General features: G+C 45.8%; 2 protein-coding genes across 2 annotated transcripts in view; one reads left to right on the top strand and one right to left on the bottom strand.

Annotated features, from left to right (window-relative positions):
* Nucleotides 1-2,316, bottom strand: part of T265_06190 (hypothetical protein) — a gene marked incomplete at both ends in the record, with an annotated part of 5,372 nt that extends 3,056 nt beyond the window's left edge. The window contains 2 exons of the mRNA XM_009171391.1: nucleotides 183-250; nucleotides 2,227-2,316. Of these exons, the coding sequence (XP_009169655.1) occupies nucleotides 183-250; nucleotides 2,227-2,316 (158 nt within the window). The remainder of the gene's footprint in view (nucleotides 1-182; nucleotides 251-2,226) is intronic.
* The window catches only part of T265_06189 (hypothetical protein), a gene marked incomplete at both ends in the record, with an annotated part of 41,766 nt that overhangs the window by 19,668 nt on the left and 5,162 nt on the right, over nucleotides 1-16,936 (top strand). The window contains 3 exons of the mRNA XM_009171390.1: nucleotides 4,159-4,259; nucleotides 10,552-10,618; nucleotides 15,720-16,090. Of these exons, the coding sequence (XP_009169654.1) occupies nucleotides 4,159-4,259; nucleotides 10,552-10,618; nucleotides 15,720-16,090 (539 nt within the window). The remainder of the gene's footprint in view (nucleotides 1-4,158; nucleotides 4,260-10,551; nucleotides 10,619-15,719; nucleotides 16,091-16,936) is intronic.

The raw sequence follows: 16,936 nt of genomic DNA, 5'->3' as shown, positions 1-16,936 counted from the left end.
ATGACGTACTGGTCGTCTGGGTATGTATTTGGGATGGCAGCTCGACCTGTTCTGCGACGAGTTTTCTTCACAGAACCAAGTGAGGCATGGAGAAAGCGTCGAGACAGTCGACAGTTGACCCAGCACTTAAACACAAAGGTCATCACGGTTCAGCAGTTCTCTGTCGACTCAGTTAGACTCACCGCTTGGGTCCGAAAGACAATGACTGAACTTGGCTAGAAACGTTGACGGAAGTGGTTGGGAATCGCGCCTATTACTATACAAGGAAAGAAAATCATGTACGTAATGCGGCTTGGTTTGAGAGGATGGTTGGATCGGCTGTGCTCACGACCTAGTGGAGTATCACAACTGTACTCAGTACGTTTGGAATAATAGGTTGCAGCTGTACTAGTCTGAACGAATTGCGCGCCTGCATCACAATTTGAGGCGATTTCTCAATCCACGGAGACTCACAACTTTCTATCGTCGTTCAGAATAGGAGCTTGTGATATCCCCGCCGCTGACGAACACTCAAACACGGACGCTTACTCAGCTACCTATTGTGTGTGATCTCGACAGTCAGATGTACCTGGTTTCAAACTAAAACTATGGGCGACTACTGTGTGTCGGCCGTAAACTTTAGTTATGGTAGGCGGTGTCGCAGAGCAGTTATGGTACTCTGATGGGCCGCACTAATTAATTCGCACATCAACGGTGACAATTTGACGAGCTCATTAGTGATTGGAGGTCCTCCCTAGTCAATGGTTGGGTGTGGTTCATGTCGCGACCTTGTCGCTTACTTTACTCAATCATGCTCGTTCAGTATCCGAATTCAGAACCCTAGGCATTCCAAGAATCGGATTGGCAAAATAGTGAACAATCAGCTGATCCAGGGTTCCATGTTGTCTCTAGTATTTCTCAAATGATCCGTTCCATCTTCTGCTGAATCCTTGGAGTCGGTTCACTGGTCTCACATCCAGCTTCATGACTTATTCTAGCAGACTTACAAAACATGCTATTTTTGCTCTGTAGGAATACAGTATGACCGAATTTACCAATAAAGCCAGTCGCACGCGCAATAAATGCCTAAAACGTGCTTCACTTCCTGCTATTCTCTGGGGTGATCTCATTGCTTTCACTATGAAATCATATGAGTTAGCAGTTGGTATACTACATGCACCAGACATCAAAGCCGGTAAAATTCATGCAAAATGTCAGATGCGTAGTGCAGTCTGTCTGTCCCTTGAAGGGAGTGCCCTAGGTTTATAATGGCTGATAGACCTTTCCTTTTTAGGTTATTCACCTATTTGCTCATTTCCCCGGTATATCACTATGATAACCTCCGAATGAACTTCTTCAGTGAAGGGTTTAACAGCAGCCTAGTTCAGTCACAACCTCAGATTCTCACTATACACATACTACACACATGTATGTACTGTATAGTTTTTACTACGCTAGATCATAACACAATAATCTTCGTTCGCACTTCTCAAGCCCTTCAGAAGTATACAACTTTGATCTCTGTGTATACAGGTATCTCTTTGTCGCGTTTTGTCATGAACACCCTTCACGTCATTTTGGCGGGAGGTCACCACTATTTTGTCACGAAATATCGCCTGATGTTGATGTAAAGAATATGTTTTCAACTCTCAGTCGATGCCTTTATGTGGGTGAGACCCATACTCGAACGGCTCCATAGCACGCCACAAGCCAGATGTTATTTTAGAAGCCGCTTTGGTGATTTCACCGAGTAGGAGGCATGCATTGGATAGCACCCTATCCTCACTTATGCTTGTTTTTTTTGGCGCTAGAAGTCAGTCGCATTTTTTCTTCACTTTCATGTCCAAAGGAACTGTTTTCACCTTTTTTTATCGCAGTGGTTTGATGTAGAAAGAACTTTCAGAAAGCCTGTGCAAAATCCCGGTATTTTTGACTAAACTATAGCTTCATGCTGGTGACCGGAAAGTGATATCTCTTCAACGACCTTAGTATGGCGATGGAGCAGTATACGCTTGGAGAATAGTGGAACGAGGATAGAGACGATCTTCCTGAATGCAATTATAGTTTAGCTACAGTACAGATACGTGCTCACACGATAGTGCTAATAGACGTGAAGACCTAGGACATGAGGAACGACAACCGTTTGTGGACAATAATGCTGGTTCTCTATCCCCTGAAGATCTCGCTGGCTGCAGTTTCTGACCCGGATGAATCACTTCAACCTTTAGGTGGGCAGACAGGTCTCACCGCTCCTGAGTTGTATCCCCCATTGTGAAAGAACTTGAGATGGGGCTTTTTGATTTCGTTTGCAGAGTTTGTATTCTTAGGACGCGCCATTGCACCTTTTCCGTCATTTCCCCCAAATGATGGTAAGGCTTTTTTGCCACTAGATGATTGTGTATAGGGTTTTGATATTTTAAGCAATATTTTCATTCTTAGTCATAGGGTTTTCGTTATGGATAGCCCTAGTCTGAAAGGGACGTAGGAGAAACGAAGGCACAGTACAGCAACAAACCCCTCATGGATGATTTGGCAGAAAAGTCGCGCGAAATTTCGGACAAGTACATCAACAGCTAAGCGGACCCTACTGTGAAAGTTGAGTTCTACCAACGTCTTCTCACTTTTTTGCACATACCGTTTAGCCAAATCATGCCCTGTCTGCGTCTAAAACTGGCAACTGTGATTCAAAATTTGCGTGGACTTCATCTTCGTCCCATTGTTGATCATCCTCGAATTCGAAGCATTTTGTAAACCCATTTGACAGTCTAGATTGACTTTGAGCACGACATGCTTCGTGCCCTATATCCATTTGCGTGTGGATCTATCCTCGTTTCCCTATATTTCAAGGATGATATAATCTTTCTAAATTGGCGTGACAATTCTTTTAACACACCGACCACTCCCGTAAGGGATTCGCAACACCGTCCCTCGCTAACCACGATTCATTGAGCGGTTCCCTTCAGGACAGACAAACGGTCTCATTTTCCCGTGGCAGCATCTACCGATGCCTATGTTACTGCATTATGATTACTTCAAGCAAATATGCTCGTTTCCTTCCTCATGAACTCCTCAGCTATCCCGTACATACTGCTTTGTCCAGAAAATTTCACCTCTCCCACATGTTACGTATATTGGAAGTTGTATTAGTTCCGATTATTGTGTGACAGGTGAAGGAAACGCATGAATCTCCAAGGCTCTGGTCGAGTTAGATGATTTGAGACAACTATGGTGTCAAATCGGTGTATCCCTGAATCTCAAGGGACGTGTGCATGAGGCCATAGTAGGGGCAGTTTTGTTGTATGGCTGTAAAACTTTGACTATTCGAGCAGCGGAACTGAGGCATCTTCAACTCTTTGATAACCGTTGTCTCAGAACCATAGCTTGGAACCATCTTGGAACCATAGTCCAGCACCAGAAGCTGGTTTGGTTAGGCCATGTATTGCGCGTGCCAAACGATCGTTTGCCGAAGTGAGTGCTGTCCTCTGTGTCCGATTCACAGTGGAGTGAGCAGAGAGGTGGCCAAACTTTTAACTGACAGCGGGTATGAAGTAGGTTACGAGACGTCTGGGTGCTGTTGTGCTAATCGCCTTTCATTATGGGGACCACGTGGTCTCCATTGCACTTGGTTGGACATGCTGCAAGATTTGGCTGCTAATCAATGTATGTCACTGGCGTTCTTCTTGTCAGTTTCTGTCCTGATCGCCTGAATAGGTGTCTGGATGTGTGGGCACTTCGGAATGATTGTGGTAGACCAATTGTAAGTCCTTTTTCCATCCACTTTTAATCCTTTATTCTCAATAATGCTTTCAAAGAAATCGTGGTTGTCTGGTAGCATAGCATTATCTTTGTACGCTGATCTTATGTTGTCGATGATGACGATGTGTTCAAAGTCCACTTTTTTATATCCGGATGCGCATGGGTGCTTAGATGCAACATGTACCCATACACTACGTAATTTAGTAAATTAATAACCCATTAACGCTGCCCTCAATGATCTTATATTTTTTCAATCTTTACTATGGTTTCGACTAGCTACCATGCCCAAGAATTGTAACACCCTTTTTTCTCGGTTTCGTTCCCTGCGCTGTTCAAAATTCATTCTATCTTCACTTCTTGACTTGATTTTATATAAACACTGAGTGATGTTCATGTTGCTTGTCCTCTTGTTTTACGCTTCAGCGGAATTTATTTTTGTGCCTACCACAAAGGTCAGGTGCTTTTCGAAAGCCGTTTTTCCGACGGTTCTTCTGGAGTCTTTCTATGTGCAGCCGGATTTGGAAGTGAGTTCTATACGTGTTTGCTGCTTATTATGGGCTCCACAAACCATATTCTTGTTTATCTTTAGTTGGTGTTGTGTTCAAACAATTGGAAAAAGGTTGGAACCGATTACGAAGTCATCGTTTCAGCAGGGCTTGGTAAACAATCGGTCTTTTTTGCCTCGGGACCAGGTATATTTGGACGCGATGCGGCTTTTACATTTCTGATGAAGACTGGTGCTTAGAATGAACATTGGATGATATACATATTGGATGATTCAGACGATCAAGGTGGAGCTGTGGACGTGTCTAGCTAAGTCTACTAATATTTCAAACGACGGCTTTTTACTAGATTCCAGCGATTACTAGTGGTGTGTTAATGCCCTTTCGAGTTGTAATGCAGTCGCTGATTGGCGAGAAGCAGCACATTGTGAAGATGAAAAGAACGCGTCTCTATGTAAGGCGGTACTTTGGAAAAGAATTTCGTTTCTTCAAAATTTTGCTCGAATTCTAGTTGAATAGGTGCGATCTCGTCGTTTTTGGTCCAACAACCAAGTATCCGAGTTGCAACATCAGTCACTTTTACTATTCTCTGCCGACATGCTTCCTGGAAATATAAGGATCAGTCGTGTGTATTTTCAACTGAGATTTCATCCTGAAGGAGCTGCATTATTTATGTGGCTCCTCGAAGTGCTCTCCAGCAAAACGTGGTGTCCGCAAGCACGTCCACTCCATATCTAGTGGATAGTTCTACAAGGAATATGAGTGCTGTTGGTGCTGTTCGCCTTCAAGGAAAGGTCTGCATGACACCGGTGCTTTGACCATCGATGTCTTCGGAGCATTGCCCGAATCTGGTAGGAACACCGGATCGGCAATGCTGAAGTAGGTCGCAGGTGTTCGGAAGAAATAACTTACCCTCGATGGATGAGCTGATCACACTGCATAGGTTGCGCTGGTTTGGTCACGTGCTGCGTATGCCAGTCGGCCGGCTTCCTCGAAGGGTTCTTTCCGCGTGAAAGGTGGAAACGAGCCAGAGGTGGTCAAGCAATGACTTGGCAGCGACGTATAAAAACCATTACCAGCAAACTCAGCTGCGCTCGTCATTTCCGTCTACCTGGATGGGGACCCCGAGACACATTGTCAGACATGGCCTAATCGCGTCCTCAATGGCACTCATGCATCCAAGCTATCGCCTTCAGTGCATAGCTCCCTTCCCATTTCCCCCACTTAGCAGGCCACTGACAGTGTTGTATTTACGCACTAATTTATCAGCTCCCGCCTCCAATGCGCAGCTACTCAACTCACCTTGAATCATCTGTGAACGAAATTGTGGCAGCTACATCCACTGTACGACATGTATGCGGTTCTTACAGCTTACAATGATGATGACCCCCTTATAAGGGGCCGCACTTTGGTATCCTCTTAAGCTTTTTTACCGGTTATTTTTCCCTAGGAAGATCACTTCCACGTCCACGGAATATCACCTGCATAGTACTTTCCAGTTACCTAACGTTCAGGATTACTGTTGACTTTGTGAATCCTCTCTCGCACTTGATTAATGCGACGTAAGACTGATTGCGTGTACACAGCTGCTTGAAGTAACAAGTGACCCTCCGATCATAGCAGTGTCATGCTTCAGATTAATGAACTGTTGACACTCAGTGGTGAGGCTTTGGAACGTCATTTCCGAATCTGTTAAGCAGCCTGGTTTTGATGTCAGCATCTTAGAACGACTGGTGATCGGATATTACACTTAGGCACTTAAACTGATTCTCCGTCTTTGATCTGAGCGCTCGTATTCTCTGTTGAGCACACAGGCATGGATGATGAAATCTTCAGTGTCCCTTTTGGTAATCTTGAGACACTGATAACGAATATTGAACAAGGAACTTTGTTCATCGAATATTTGGGCCAGAATCTTGACAGTATCTGGGAAGCTAAAGTCACAAGGGAGTTTTAGGAGTATGAAATTTGGGATTCAATCATGTTCAACTGTTCCCAGTTTCCGCAGTAACAGTCGAACTTTCGGTGCCTCATCAAACTGAAGCACGACACGGCTATGATCGGCCAGTCACCTGTTACTTCAAGCAGCTGTATAAACGCACTCAACCCCTGCGTCCACCTGGACACCATTCCCCATATCCTCGGATTAGAATCTGGCCTCTGTATAGTTTTTTGGAATCTCTTCTGCCGGTCCCCCTCTTCTTGACTTTCCGAATAGCAGTGGTACGATCCGCATGAACCTGGGACTGTAGATTAAATGGTTCGGGCCGTGATGGTAACGTTGCAGGCTGCTAACAGGACTCGCCAAAATGGTCTGAAGCGAGAGGGGCCGGGCGTCGGGGGTTGGTGACCACTGCGTCCCCGGTTTTGGGCGTTAATATACCTTGTGCACCTTTGGTGGTTGACGGGAACACTAGCTTGGGAGATTCAGACCGAGAACTAAGCTGAGGAAAATACCGTTATTTCGAAGATAACATCGCAAATGAATCCCGGTGTCATAGGCATACCAGCGTGGGTCTTAAATTGCGAGTGAATGTTATCGGCAGCTTTTGACAACAATTATGTGTGATACGCGAATGTGCTAAAGAACTACACAGTCACGTACTTCCTGGGATGCATTTTTTGGACGAGCTGTCGAGTGTCCCAGCGTCGTAGCTCCTCAACCAAATCGAGATTTCCGGTAGATGAGCACTCTTTCGTGATTGTGGATCCTTACTTTCTATTGGGATATTAAATTCACGTCTTTCGGTCTCGTCTTCTGCATAACAGCTGGCTTACAACCCGGCGGAAGCACAGGAGCTAAATTTCTGGGTTAGAAGAACTGAAAACTCACTGACGGATTCAAATCACAGACGTTTCTGTTAAGAATAACGTATATTCTTTATTTGTCAACCTTTTATAGATGATTTATTTCATGTTGACTGCGCCCTCCAAGAGGATAAGTTGACCGCAAAATACTGCCTTGAAGTATATCCCAAAGTATATTGTTAGTTGTAATGATAACCCCATTGCTTTTTCACAACTGTCTGCGCCCTGAAATAAAACCACGAGCAATGTGGATAGACATTGGTCGGAATAGCCCTGATGACTTTCGAACCAGGACCCCCGTTTACGTGCAACCCCCAGTTAGTGTAGCCAACTTCATCAAGCTCTACGCAGTGGTGCAGCCGCTATTCACTTTGAAACGGCCACCTGGAACCATAGATGTGCTTTGAGGATGAAGATGGGACAGAGGGCACATCAACCGTTCCAGGTGTAGATGCGATTCGCATGTGGGGTTTGTCCCCTTATGACACGCTGTGTCGGCGCTCTGCAGACGTCTTAACAGTAGGAGCGTCAATGAAATCAGGCCAACAGGTATTGCATGGTTCACAAAAATGCTTTTGTTGATCGATTCACAGTATGACCAAACTCGGCTGTTGTTCGTATACACGGAAGCGTACGCCACACCTTTTCGTAGAGTTGGTCACTTTTATGCAGACTTCGAACCACCATCAGTCATTTCTGTATCCATGTGCTTTGAATCCTGTTGACGATAGTCCCCGCTCTATTTGAATGATACTTGATCGTCTTCCATGCCAGACTCTATTCTCGAAAGAGCAATCCGATTGTACTTCCACTTAGACCCGCGCTCACACATTTGACTCAAGGATGAATGCTAGTCTGGTCGTACTAACACTGCCATTCCACCATATGATCACATGTATCAACTGGTATTTGAACATTGATGGAACGACATGTAACACGCAATGGATAAGATTGACAAAGCATGTGAATTGTATGTACCAAGCTTGTTACTTCCATGTAACGTTAACTTTGTAATTGGCTGTTTCACATCATCTGGGCGAGGTCGTTGGCCACTGGTTCTTTCACATGTTTACCTCGATTGTTTTCTATCCAATGATAGTACATCGAGGAACTTCTTCCGAATACTGCCGATGTTTGTCTTGAAATACGAGGCGGATAATCTCCACCTTGGTAGAACTATTTGAATCGTTCTTGATGGTTATTCATGACTCCGTTCAGAACCTGCCTGTCTGTTTTATCTGATAGTGGAAGCAATGGGCTCCTCTTTGAAAAAAGGATAAACTCAGACTGGTACGCTCTTAAGAGACGGGCAAATTTTGTCGAGTAATAGGCTTTGCTTATCCAGTCAGATAGTCTCTTAGTTTTCTATAGAGGAAACCCACCGCTACGCACTACTACGCTCCACTATAACGCACTGATGATGTCACCTCGATTGGTGATGAAACGTTTGCAATCAAACTGCCCAGCTCAGCGAACAAGCCAACGACCACCAGTCTCCTAGTTATTGGTTCGCCGGCGATAACTACACTTATTAGTGACGTGTATTAAACTGGCCCCAGAAGGCTTTGTACGCAGCTTTTAACAGGAATTCCACCCGCATCTCAGTCATCACTGTACTTGGCTTGCACATTATTTGTACTATAATGGACCTGGAGAAACAAGTCGGCACTGAGTTTATTGTCCCATCTACTTCCTACGATAAACACCCTTGCTTACCGAGCCGTCTCTATCTTCCTCTCCCTTGACTTTCACGTCTAAGGTCAGTGTGTTTCCAACATGAACCAGATGTTGGAATAGGCTCGGTTGATATTTTTAAGGGCGTGTCTCGCATGTGCGTTCGAACTATCAGCCAGGATGTCGCGGGTTCGAAAGTCCTTACCGGGGTTTCATGAGATGCGCATTGCTCGTTATTCCCAACAAGTCAGAAACGGATTCTAGGTTTTTCCGCATAGACTGACTTCATTTACAGGACGAAATCTCAGTTGAAAATTTCACGTCTGACGATCCTTGCAACCTTGGACTCAGCGACCGCAAACCGGTTGTAGTTTTCAAACTAGGCCATGTACGTTGATACGAAATCAACTTCGGGTGCGGTCGGATCGCAACTCTGAAAATTAAAAGAGTTCATCTAGTTCTTCACCTCACGTCTTGGTTTGCCGAAACTACTGCCGACAGCTGCAGTAACGACTGGAGAATGTGAGGATGTTAACGAAAAACCTATGTGCTATTTGTATGTCTAGCGTAGCGATATGGAAGCCGCGTGTTCCTACTGCTCTCGACTACAACCACCTGCTTGATGTGGTCTTGTTGCGGACCGTCTCTATCCGAACTGTATTATTGGGTTTAAGGGTTTTGGCTAAGTATATTTTCGGCCTTTTTAGACGAAAATGTGCACAGCGGGTTGCTGTTTAAAATGAGAATCCCAACGCTGCGCACGCTGAATCATGTGTAGTCTTTTGACATGACAGAATACATACTGTCCTGTTGGCGATGTGTTCTCCCTACCAATAAACGACCGGGTCCTCCTATCTCTTTTTGATTAACTCCCAACAACAAACCTTTCAAGAGTGAACACTTTAGGAAACGAACCAAATCACCTTGCATCCTTTCCTTTCACCACTCAAGATCCATACGACGTACGGTTTCTCAGAGGGGCGAACGGCCTACTCACCTAAGTAATCCTCGTGTTTTTGGTAATTCCCCAGTGATAACGGTGGTGAGTTAGGCATTTTGCTGACAGACATTCGGTGAGGAATGTCGTACAGGGAATCGGTGACCCTCGCGACGTAGGGTGTATGAGCTTTCATATGGGGGATACTATCTGCAGCTTGTAGACCTGTCGTTCTCCGTGAAATTACTCACCCTTCGCTCATCAGCTTCCACACGTGATTGTAAGAAGCTTTTCGGATGCGGTAAGTGTGCGAAGATTCGATACGTCAACATCGCTTCGACGGGTACGCGAAACTTGTTGTAGGTGGACAGAGGATCCTAACTACTTGACAGCTGTCAACAGTGAGTATGTGGAGTCAGTTTTGAGGTGATCTCAATACAATTAGTTTTCAGTGCCTCACACTTCGCCCGAATGTTACTTCAGGGAGGGAATGAGTACAGCCATCAACGAAAACTGTGTGGCGCTCAGGCTTTCAGTTGGGTCATATTACGAAGAAAATGCTGGCTTTGGCTAAAATCTGTGCGACAGGTTGTCGTCGATTCTCACGTGTGGTGTTACACCTCTTTCAACATTGATGGCGGTAAATGTTGAAGAGAAAAATTTGCCTGTTACAAGTCCGCTGTAGAGCAAGGATAAATGTGGATCTGTCTGGAGGACAAACAATCCATAGTGGTTTCGACTAAATCCCCTGGTGCACAGTACCATACTGTGCACCATTCTCATGTCCCATCTGCCTCATTCTGTATCTGTGTTGCTAGCCCCACTGTGACCCAACTAGCTACTTTCTCGTCTCTTTTCCTTTTTTTTACCCATCGACCTGTTTTCCTACTTCAGGTATTACAGCATCCTCATTGACCAACCCTATATGGTATGTGAAGACTCGGCTACAGCTCGACTCTCGGTAAGGCACGATTAGCTAGCTAGCCTAGTTTTCCCTACGTCTTGTGTTTCCGCTTCCACTGTACAATACTTTGCGGCTTGTAAACATGGACCAACTAATAGCATTTCAGTCCCCGGAAAATTTTTGCGTATCGGTCGCTCGCCGAAACAGGCTGAACGCACCCTTTGCACTGGACTGTCGCTGACATCTTGACCTTTCACAGGGATGCAATGAGAACAGACCATAAACTGGAGTATCAGTTGTTAGTTCAGGTGTTCATCTGCGTTGCCATTGAATTCACGTGATTTTGGACACGCACAACAAACAAGATCGATTGGTTATGGGGCATGTTGCCGGCACGATAGGTGCTTCGTGGTAACTACTTGGGCTTTTGTTGTGTAGCCATGGCGGACCTGCACATAGGGCGTCATTTGTTGGTAGATCTTGGAATGGTGTAATTTTCGCGTAAAAATACTAGATCATGTGATACTGTTCGGTTGGTTTGGTTTTTGAATAGCAACTGACCGACATCTGGTTATATGCCCCTACTGAACTTCTTTTGCAATGTTGCCACTTCTAAATTACGCTCATTGAGACGCTCAGGCCTGCACATCTTTCTCATCCTACCTATCTACTGCCTTATATTAGAACCAACCTTGTCGTACAGCGTAACGTGAGGCTAATTTTCGAACAACGTTAAGAACTGAGCTGGAGATTTGGCAACCTAACTTATCGGATGAGTGCCTCGTACCTGTCAGGTTAAACGTAGTCCTTTTTTGGTCTTCTTCTCCCAGTTTATCTCTCCTGATCACTCACTTGCAGAGACTTTCCGTTCTTGAAAATTCCCTACTTCTATTGATCTGCTTGTAGCACGTCGAGAACGCAAATTCATTTCCAGTTAATACGAGCTGACCAATCTCTTTAGAGCAAAGATTTTCATCTAACAATCAGCCATATGACTGAGATGGTCCAAGTGGTTAGAGCGCGAATTTACTGACCGGAAGGTCCGTGGTTCGAACCCGGCCTCGGCCTCTCGACTTTCCCCGAATAGGCTTGGACAACCTGGCAGTATCCCAGCCCTCATGCTTCCTTCTGGCGGCATGGCAGTTGGCCACCGAAAAGGTGCTACAGCTGAACGATTTTTAAAAATTTTTTCAGCCATGTGGGTACGATCTAAATGTGGTGGAGATATGTGATGATGAGACATCGAAGATGGGTTACCTCAGTTTGGAAACTCTCCTGTGTCTACAAGTGACTTGTACACGGATAGAGGCAGCGAGACGGGACACAACTGAAAACACTGAGAGACGCTGTAGTCAGTGTACCACCTGGCGTTCATGCACCCGAGCTGTTACTCTGAACGCTGCTCGCTTTACTGCTCAAATCCATAGCAATGTATACCTGTACTCACAACAAGATTGCTCTTTGAATTGCGATCCAGAAATGTTTGTTATTCAAATCTGTTCCTTGTCGTGGTGGTCGAACTTCTGTGCTGCAATGATCGTGCGGGATATAGTGGCTGGAACTCAGTTCCTAAAGGTTCAACCATGGCAGGAAAGCTGACGTGAAGTAACCTGATAAGGAACAGCGGGTTGCCGTACCACGGGAAATCATATTACAAGGCCGTCTGGAGGTAGAATTTTGCTTTCATCTGTGATAGAGCTGTGAAGAAAGTAAGGCGCTTTCCCCAGACGACCAGATGTCCCTGTTTATGAAGGTAGCAATGCTGCCTTAGAAATGACTTACAAGTAGTCGGCCCTGAAAACCACATATTGATCGTCCAACGGTCGACCGTGACCGCTGGCGCATTATTTCATACGGTCGAAATACTTAAAACGAATGATTTCGGTGCTGCTCAGAGGGTGTCTGTTGTGTGTAGGTAGTTTAAGAGTGAGACCTGCCTGCCTCCCCAGGCCAGAACTGCCCCTACAGCCAAGTAGGTCAGACTGTTGGGTCACTGGCTCTTAACCACATTGTAGCCTTCAGTGTACATACTGTGTGTCGAATTGAGAAACTGGCATCTATTTCTGTAGCCTTGCTTTCCTTATCTGTCGATCTATGTTGTCCCTGAAACATACGTACAAGACTCCACCTTGGTCGTGCACCTCAAGCCGCTTAACATGAGCTCCAATGTTTGGGTATCTGAATTTTCTGATGCAATACCTCCTGATAGCTACCCTAAGCCCCAAGGCTGAAGGCGCTTCATTTGACTGGATCCCATTAAACAGTCGTCCTTACACTGTTTGGTCTAGCTCAATTAAAATCAATGTAGGCCGATGCAGTAAATGGTCTTTTTTTTATCGTGTCGGCGTATGCCTCGACAAGATGGCTTATTTGTTAGCGCGAATTTACTGACCGGAAGGTCTGTGGTTCAAACCCGGTCTCTGCCTCTCGACTTCCCCTGTCTAGGCTTGGGCAACCTGGCACTATTCCAGCCCTCGTGCTTCCTTCTAGTGGCATGGCAGCTAGGCGCCGAAAGGGTGTTACAGCTAAACTATTTTTATTTATTTTTAGTATGTCTCGACGACTGCAGTTCTGAGACTGATAATCAACAGCTGGTGTATTTCGAGGGCTCAGGAGATGGAAAAAGGTTTCGTCGCACCCAACAGGTGCGCCCTGTTCCAGCTGATTCGATCAACCAGTCAGAAAAAGTTAAGTGTCAGCGAGAGGATATGCGAAAACGACGAAACGGCAGTTCACCCCCTCAATCGTCTTCTTGAGCGATGAGCTGAGCACTTCAAAGGACAGTTCAGCTAGTCTCCATCAACATAACTGCTAGATGAACCCAGAGGGCCTGTGTGGAACATCGACACCAGCACACCGTCAACAAGGGTGTGAGATATGACGCCTTCAACGTGACAAGGCATCTGGCCCAGATTGTCTGCACCTCGCACTTTCCAAAGAAGGTGGCGAGTTCCTGGTGAATAGTCTGACGACTACGCCACAGAAAATCTGGGACGAAAGCAGGATACAATGGAATGGAGCTTCTCAACCCTCATCCCAGTCTTTAAAAAGGACACAAGATAGTCATACGAAGATCATTGTGGCATCAGCCTGGTATCCGTCGCATCTAAGTGTACAGGTTACTCGACTGTGGGGAGAGAAAAATCGGTGGGAATCAAGCTAGTTTTCACCCAGAGGATGCATCGACCGTATCTCACATTGAGACAAGTTCTTGAGCAGCGCCATTCCTCTAAGTGTCCCGGGCTGGTCGCTTTTCTTGATCCGAGATCTGTATTTGATTCTGCCGATCGTCAGAAACTTCGGCAGTGTCTCACCGTCAAAAATGCTCCTCTCCAGTATGTATCCCTTAAGCGAATCCCCGTGGACGCGTACGAGCATACGATAAGTCTTCGCCCGGGTGCGTCACATCCAGTGGTGTAACAGAGAGCTGCCCTCTCTCGCTTTTCCTCTTCAACTTTGTTACTGATGTGTTTGAATTTTCTGTCTGCCTTCGAATCCTGAAGTCTGAACGGGAAATCTCCCACTGCAGACAGTCTGGTCACCATCCACAGACTACCTACCCCGCTTATCTGAGTCGGGAGTCGAAATGCTCCCGAGATCTTCACTCACAGCCTTTGAGCATGCAAATGATATTGCTGTCCTTAGTTCAGACACTTCAAAAATGCAAACCATTTAAAATAACAAATAACTATGCCGCACGGTTTGGCATGCTCTTCACACGCGCAAAGTGTAAAGTGCTGCTATAAGACTGGATGGGCTCAAATCCAAACCTCATGCTTGCAGGCGAGCCAATCGACGTGGTGGATAGATTTGTTTACCTCGACAGCTGTTAGGCAGGAATCCACGCTATACCGCACGTCTTTAGGCGCTGCTACGGCCGAGAAGCCTGGCCCGCTCGAGGTTGGCCCAGAATTCGGGACGCTTGCCGGTCCGGCATCAAGACGAGATCTGATTGGTCAACAATCTGGACCCAACAGCCAATGATGACCCAGTATTGGCCAAATGCCGATTGCCAATCGCGCATCCAGAACGCGTCAGAAATTCCAGAAGTTATAACCGCTTACTCTATATATACGAGGTGCTGTACAACTGTTCTTGACTTCGTTTTGGGCATTAATAGACCTTGTGCACCGTTGGTGGTTGTTTTGGCGTGAACGCTAGCTTGGGAGGCTCAGACCGAGAACTAAGCTGAGGAAAGTACCATTCCTACAGCAGCTGTATAGGTTCTGGTGGACTGGTTGCAGATGGGATTATTTCTCGAATCGGAAAGGCCAGGGCAGCTTTCGCCAACCTCCGACACGTATGGTGCCGACGTGACGTCAGCTCGTCTGTCAAGGGAAGAGTTTACACTACGGTGGTGCGACCCATACTGCTTTATGTATCAGAGACGTGGCCTCTCCGCCCAGAAGGTGTCAGCAATTGACCATCGGTGTCTTCGAAGCATTGTTTAGGTCTGGTGGGAACATCAGATTAGTAGTGCTGAGGTGCGCCAGATGGTCATAGGAAGAAGGAACTCTCCCGCGATAGATGAATTACTTATGATGCATAGGTTACGCTGGTGAGGTCATTTACTCTGCATGCCAGAAGACTGTGTGACTTGCAGAGCTCTTTTCGCCCAGCCTTCTCTAGGTGGGGACCCCTAGACTCAACTCACCAATGGTTGGTGACACTGACAGAAATGGCCCAATCGCGCAGTCAGTGGTGCTCATGCGTCAAAGCCACCGCCTTCAGTGCGTAGCTACCCTGTTGCCGAACTAACCAAACATGCCCTCGCCTCCAGAGTTTGATTGTTTTCTCACACTCTCCCACTTTCCGGTGATCGAATCTGTAATAGCTAGAACCAACGTACCCATGGTGCATGGTTTATAACTGATTAACTGAATTGAGTTGTTTGTTATCCAGCGTCTCACCATCGATATCCTTGAGGATCAGAACCATGTAACCAAATACATTGTATAACGTTTAGATCGTTTGCGCTGATAATTTTCTCCGACTGTGGCGATTCTCAACATTTTTCTGTGGTCAACAAGATCTTCCGGATAATTCAAAAGTCTAGATGGGGGCTTTGTTAATCGAAGCAATTTCTGTCTAATAGACGATAATATTTCGCCATTTTAGCAAGCTTCCATCAATTGTCGTCTGTCCACTTTTCTCATAGACCCGGTTTGACCCCGATCACTGTGGGACAAGTAATTCGAAACACTTGGCAGCAAGAAGGAATTCGTGGTTTCTACCGAGGAGTCAGCGCATCCTATGTTGGTTCCTTGGAGACGGCCCTGAATTTTGTCATCTATGAAAACGTAAAGTCTGAATTGCTGTGGTGGGATTTGCAACGTCGGACACAACAGCAGCGACAGCAACATCCACATTTCTCTCTGGCCAGCACATCTACCTACACAACTGGAACGTCGCGTGATCTGCGCGGCTCGCGTGGTGGAAGCAAATTGAATGCCTCCAGTGATATGCTTCTTTGCATGATGGCCAGTGCGTTTTCCAAAGCTGTTGCAATCACTGTCCTCTATCCACATGGTAGGTGTTACTTTTCGTTTCGTCCTGTCACAGGGCCACCAGTTTGTACCCATCCGTTCGCGTTGTGTTTTGGCATGTTCTTCAGTTTCTCTTTGGATATAGTTACCTGAAACTAAACTCATCTGCCGTAGCCATTTGTTCTCACTGTCTGCGTTTGTATGAACAGTCTTAAATTTGAATTCTAAATTCCAACTAGCTCTTCAAGCCCAGAGCCAGCCAATCTTCTGTAGGAAGTAATTTCATCACGATTTTCGATCACTGATGCAAAGCACTTCAAGTTACTTTCTGATAACATTAATAACCTTTCAGCCGTAGCACGCCTTCGATACCCAGCTTCCATTCTCTCCGAGGCAAACGCGAAACCTTAGATACCCTCAGGTTACCCAAGCCCACACAAGAACAGTCAACATGCCGGGGTTGGATTCGAACCACTAACCTTCCGGCCAGTAGGTTCATGCCTTAACCACAGCTATCTCGATGTCGCATGTAGCGTACCATTTAACGTATTTACTTTGATCAGATGACAATTCGTATGTTCCTAGAGATAATAGCGTTTGTCGTGCCGAATGAACCACACAGTGTGCAACCTACCAGATAAGCACAATAAATAATTGGTGTTTTCAAGTTCTCGGGCTATTTTAACTAGGCTTTGCAGTAGATGAAGCGCCCACAGCACGGATAAGTCGTGGGCTATGTAGGGGTTCTTTGGGGGAATAATGTTAATGAGTCTTCTATCCGGGCACTGTCAAAGTCCACATGAACCTAACGTCTTGTTTCGGCGTTTATATATATATATATATATATATATATATATATATATGTCTCAGTGTGTGAGCGGGAGGTCTT

Source organism: Opisthorchis viverrini (genome assembly GCF_000715545.1).
Source record: "Opisthorchis viverrini unplaced genomic scaffold opera_v5_124, whole genome shotgun sequence".
In the NCBI taxonomy this organism is placed as follows: Eukaryota; Metazoa; Platyhelminthes; class Trematoda; order Opisthorchiida; family Opisthorchiidae; genus Opisthorchis; species Opisthorchis viverrini.
The sequence above is the reverse complement of the archived record's forward strand: the minus strand, read 5'-3'. Positions and strand labels throughout refer to the sequence as shown.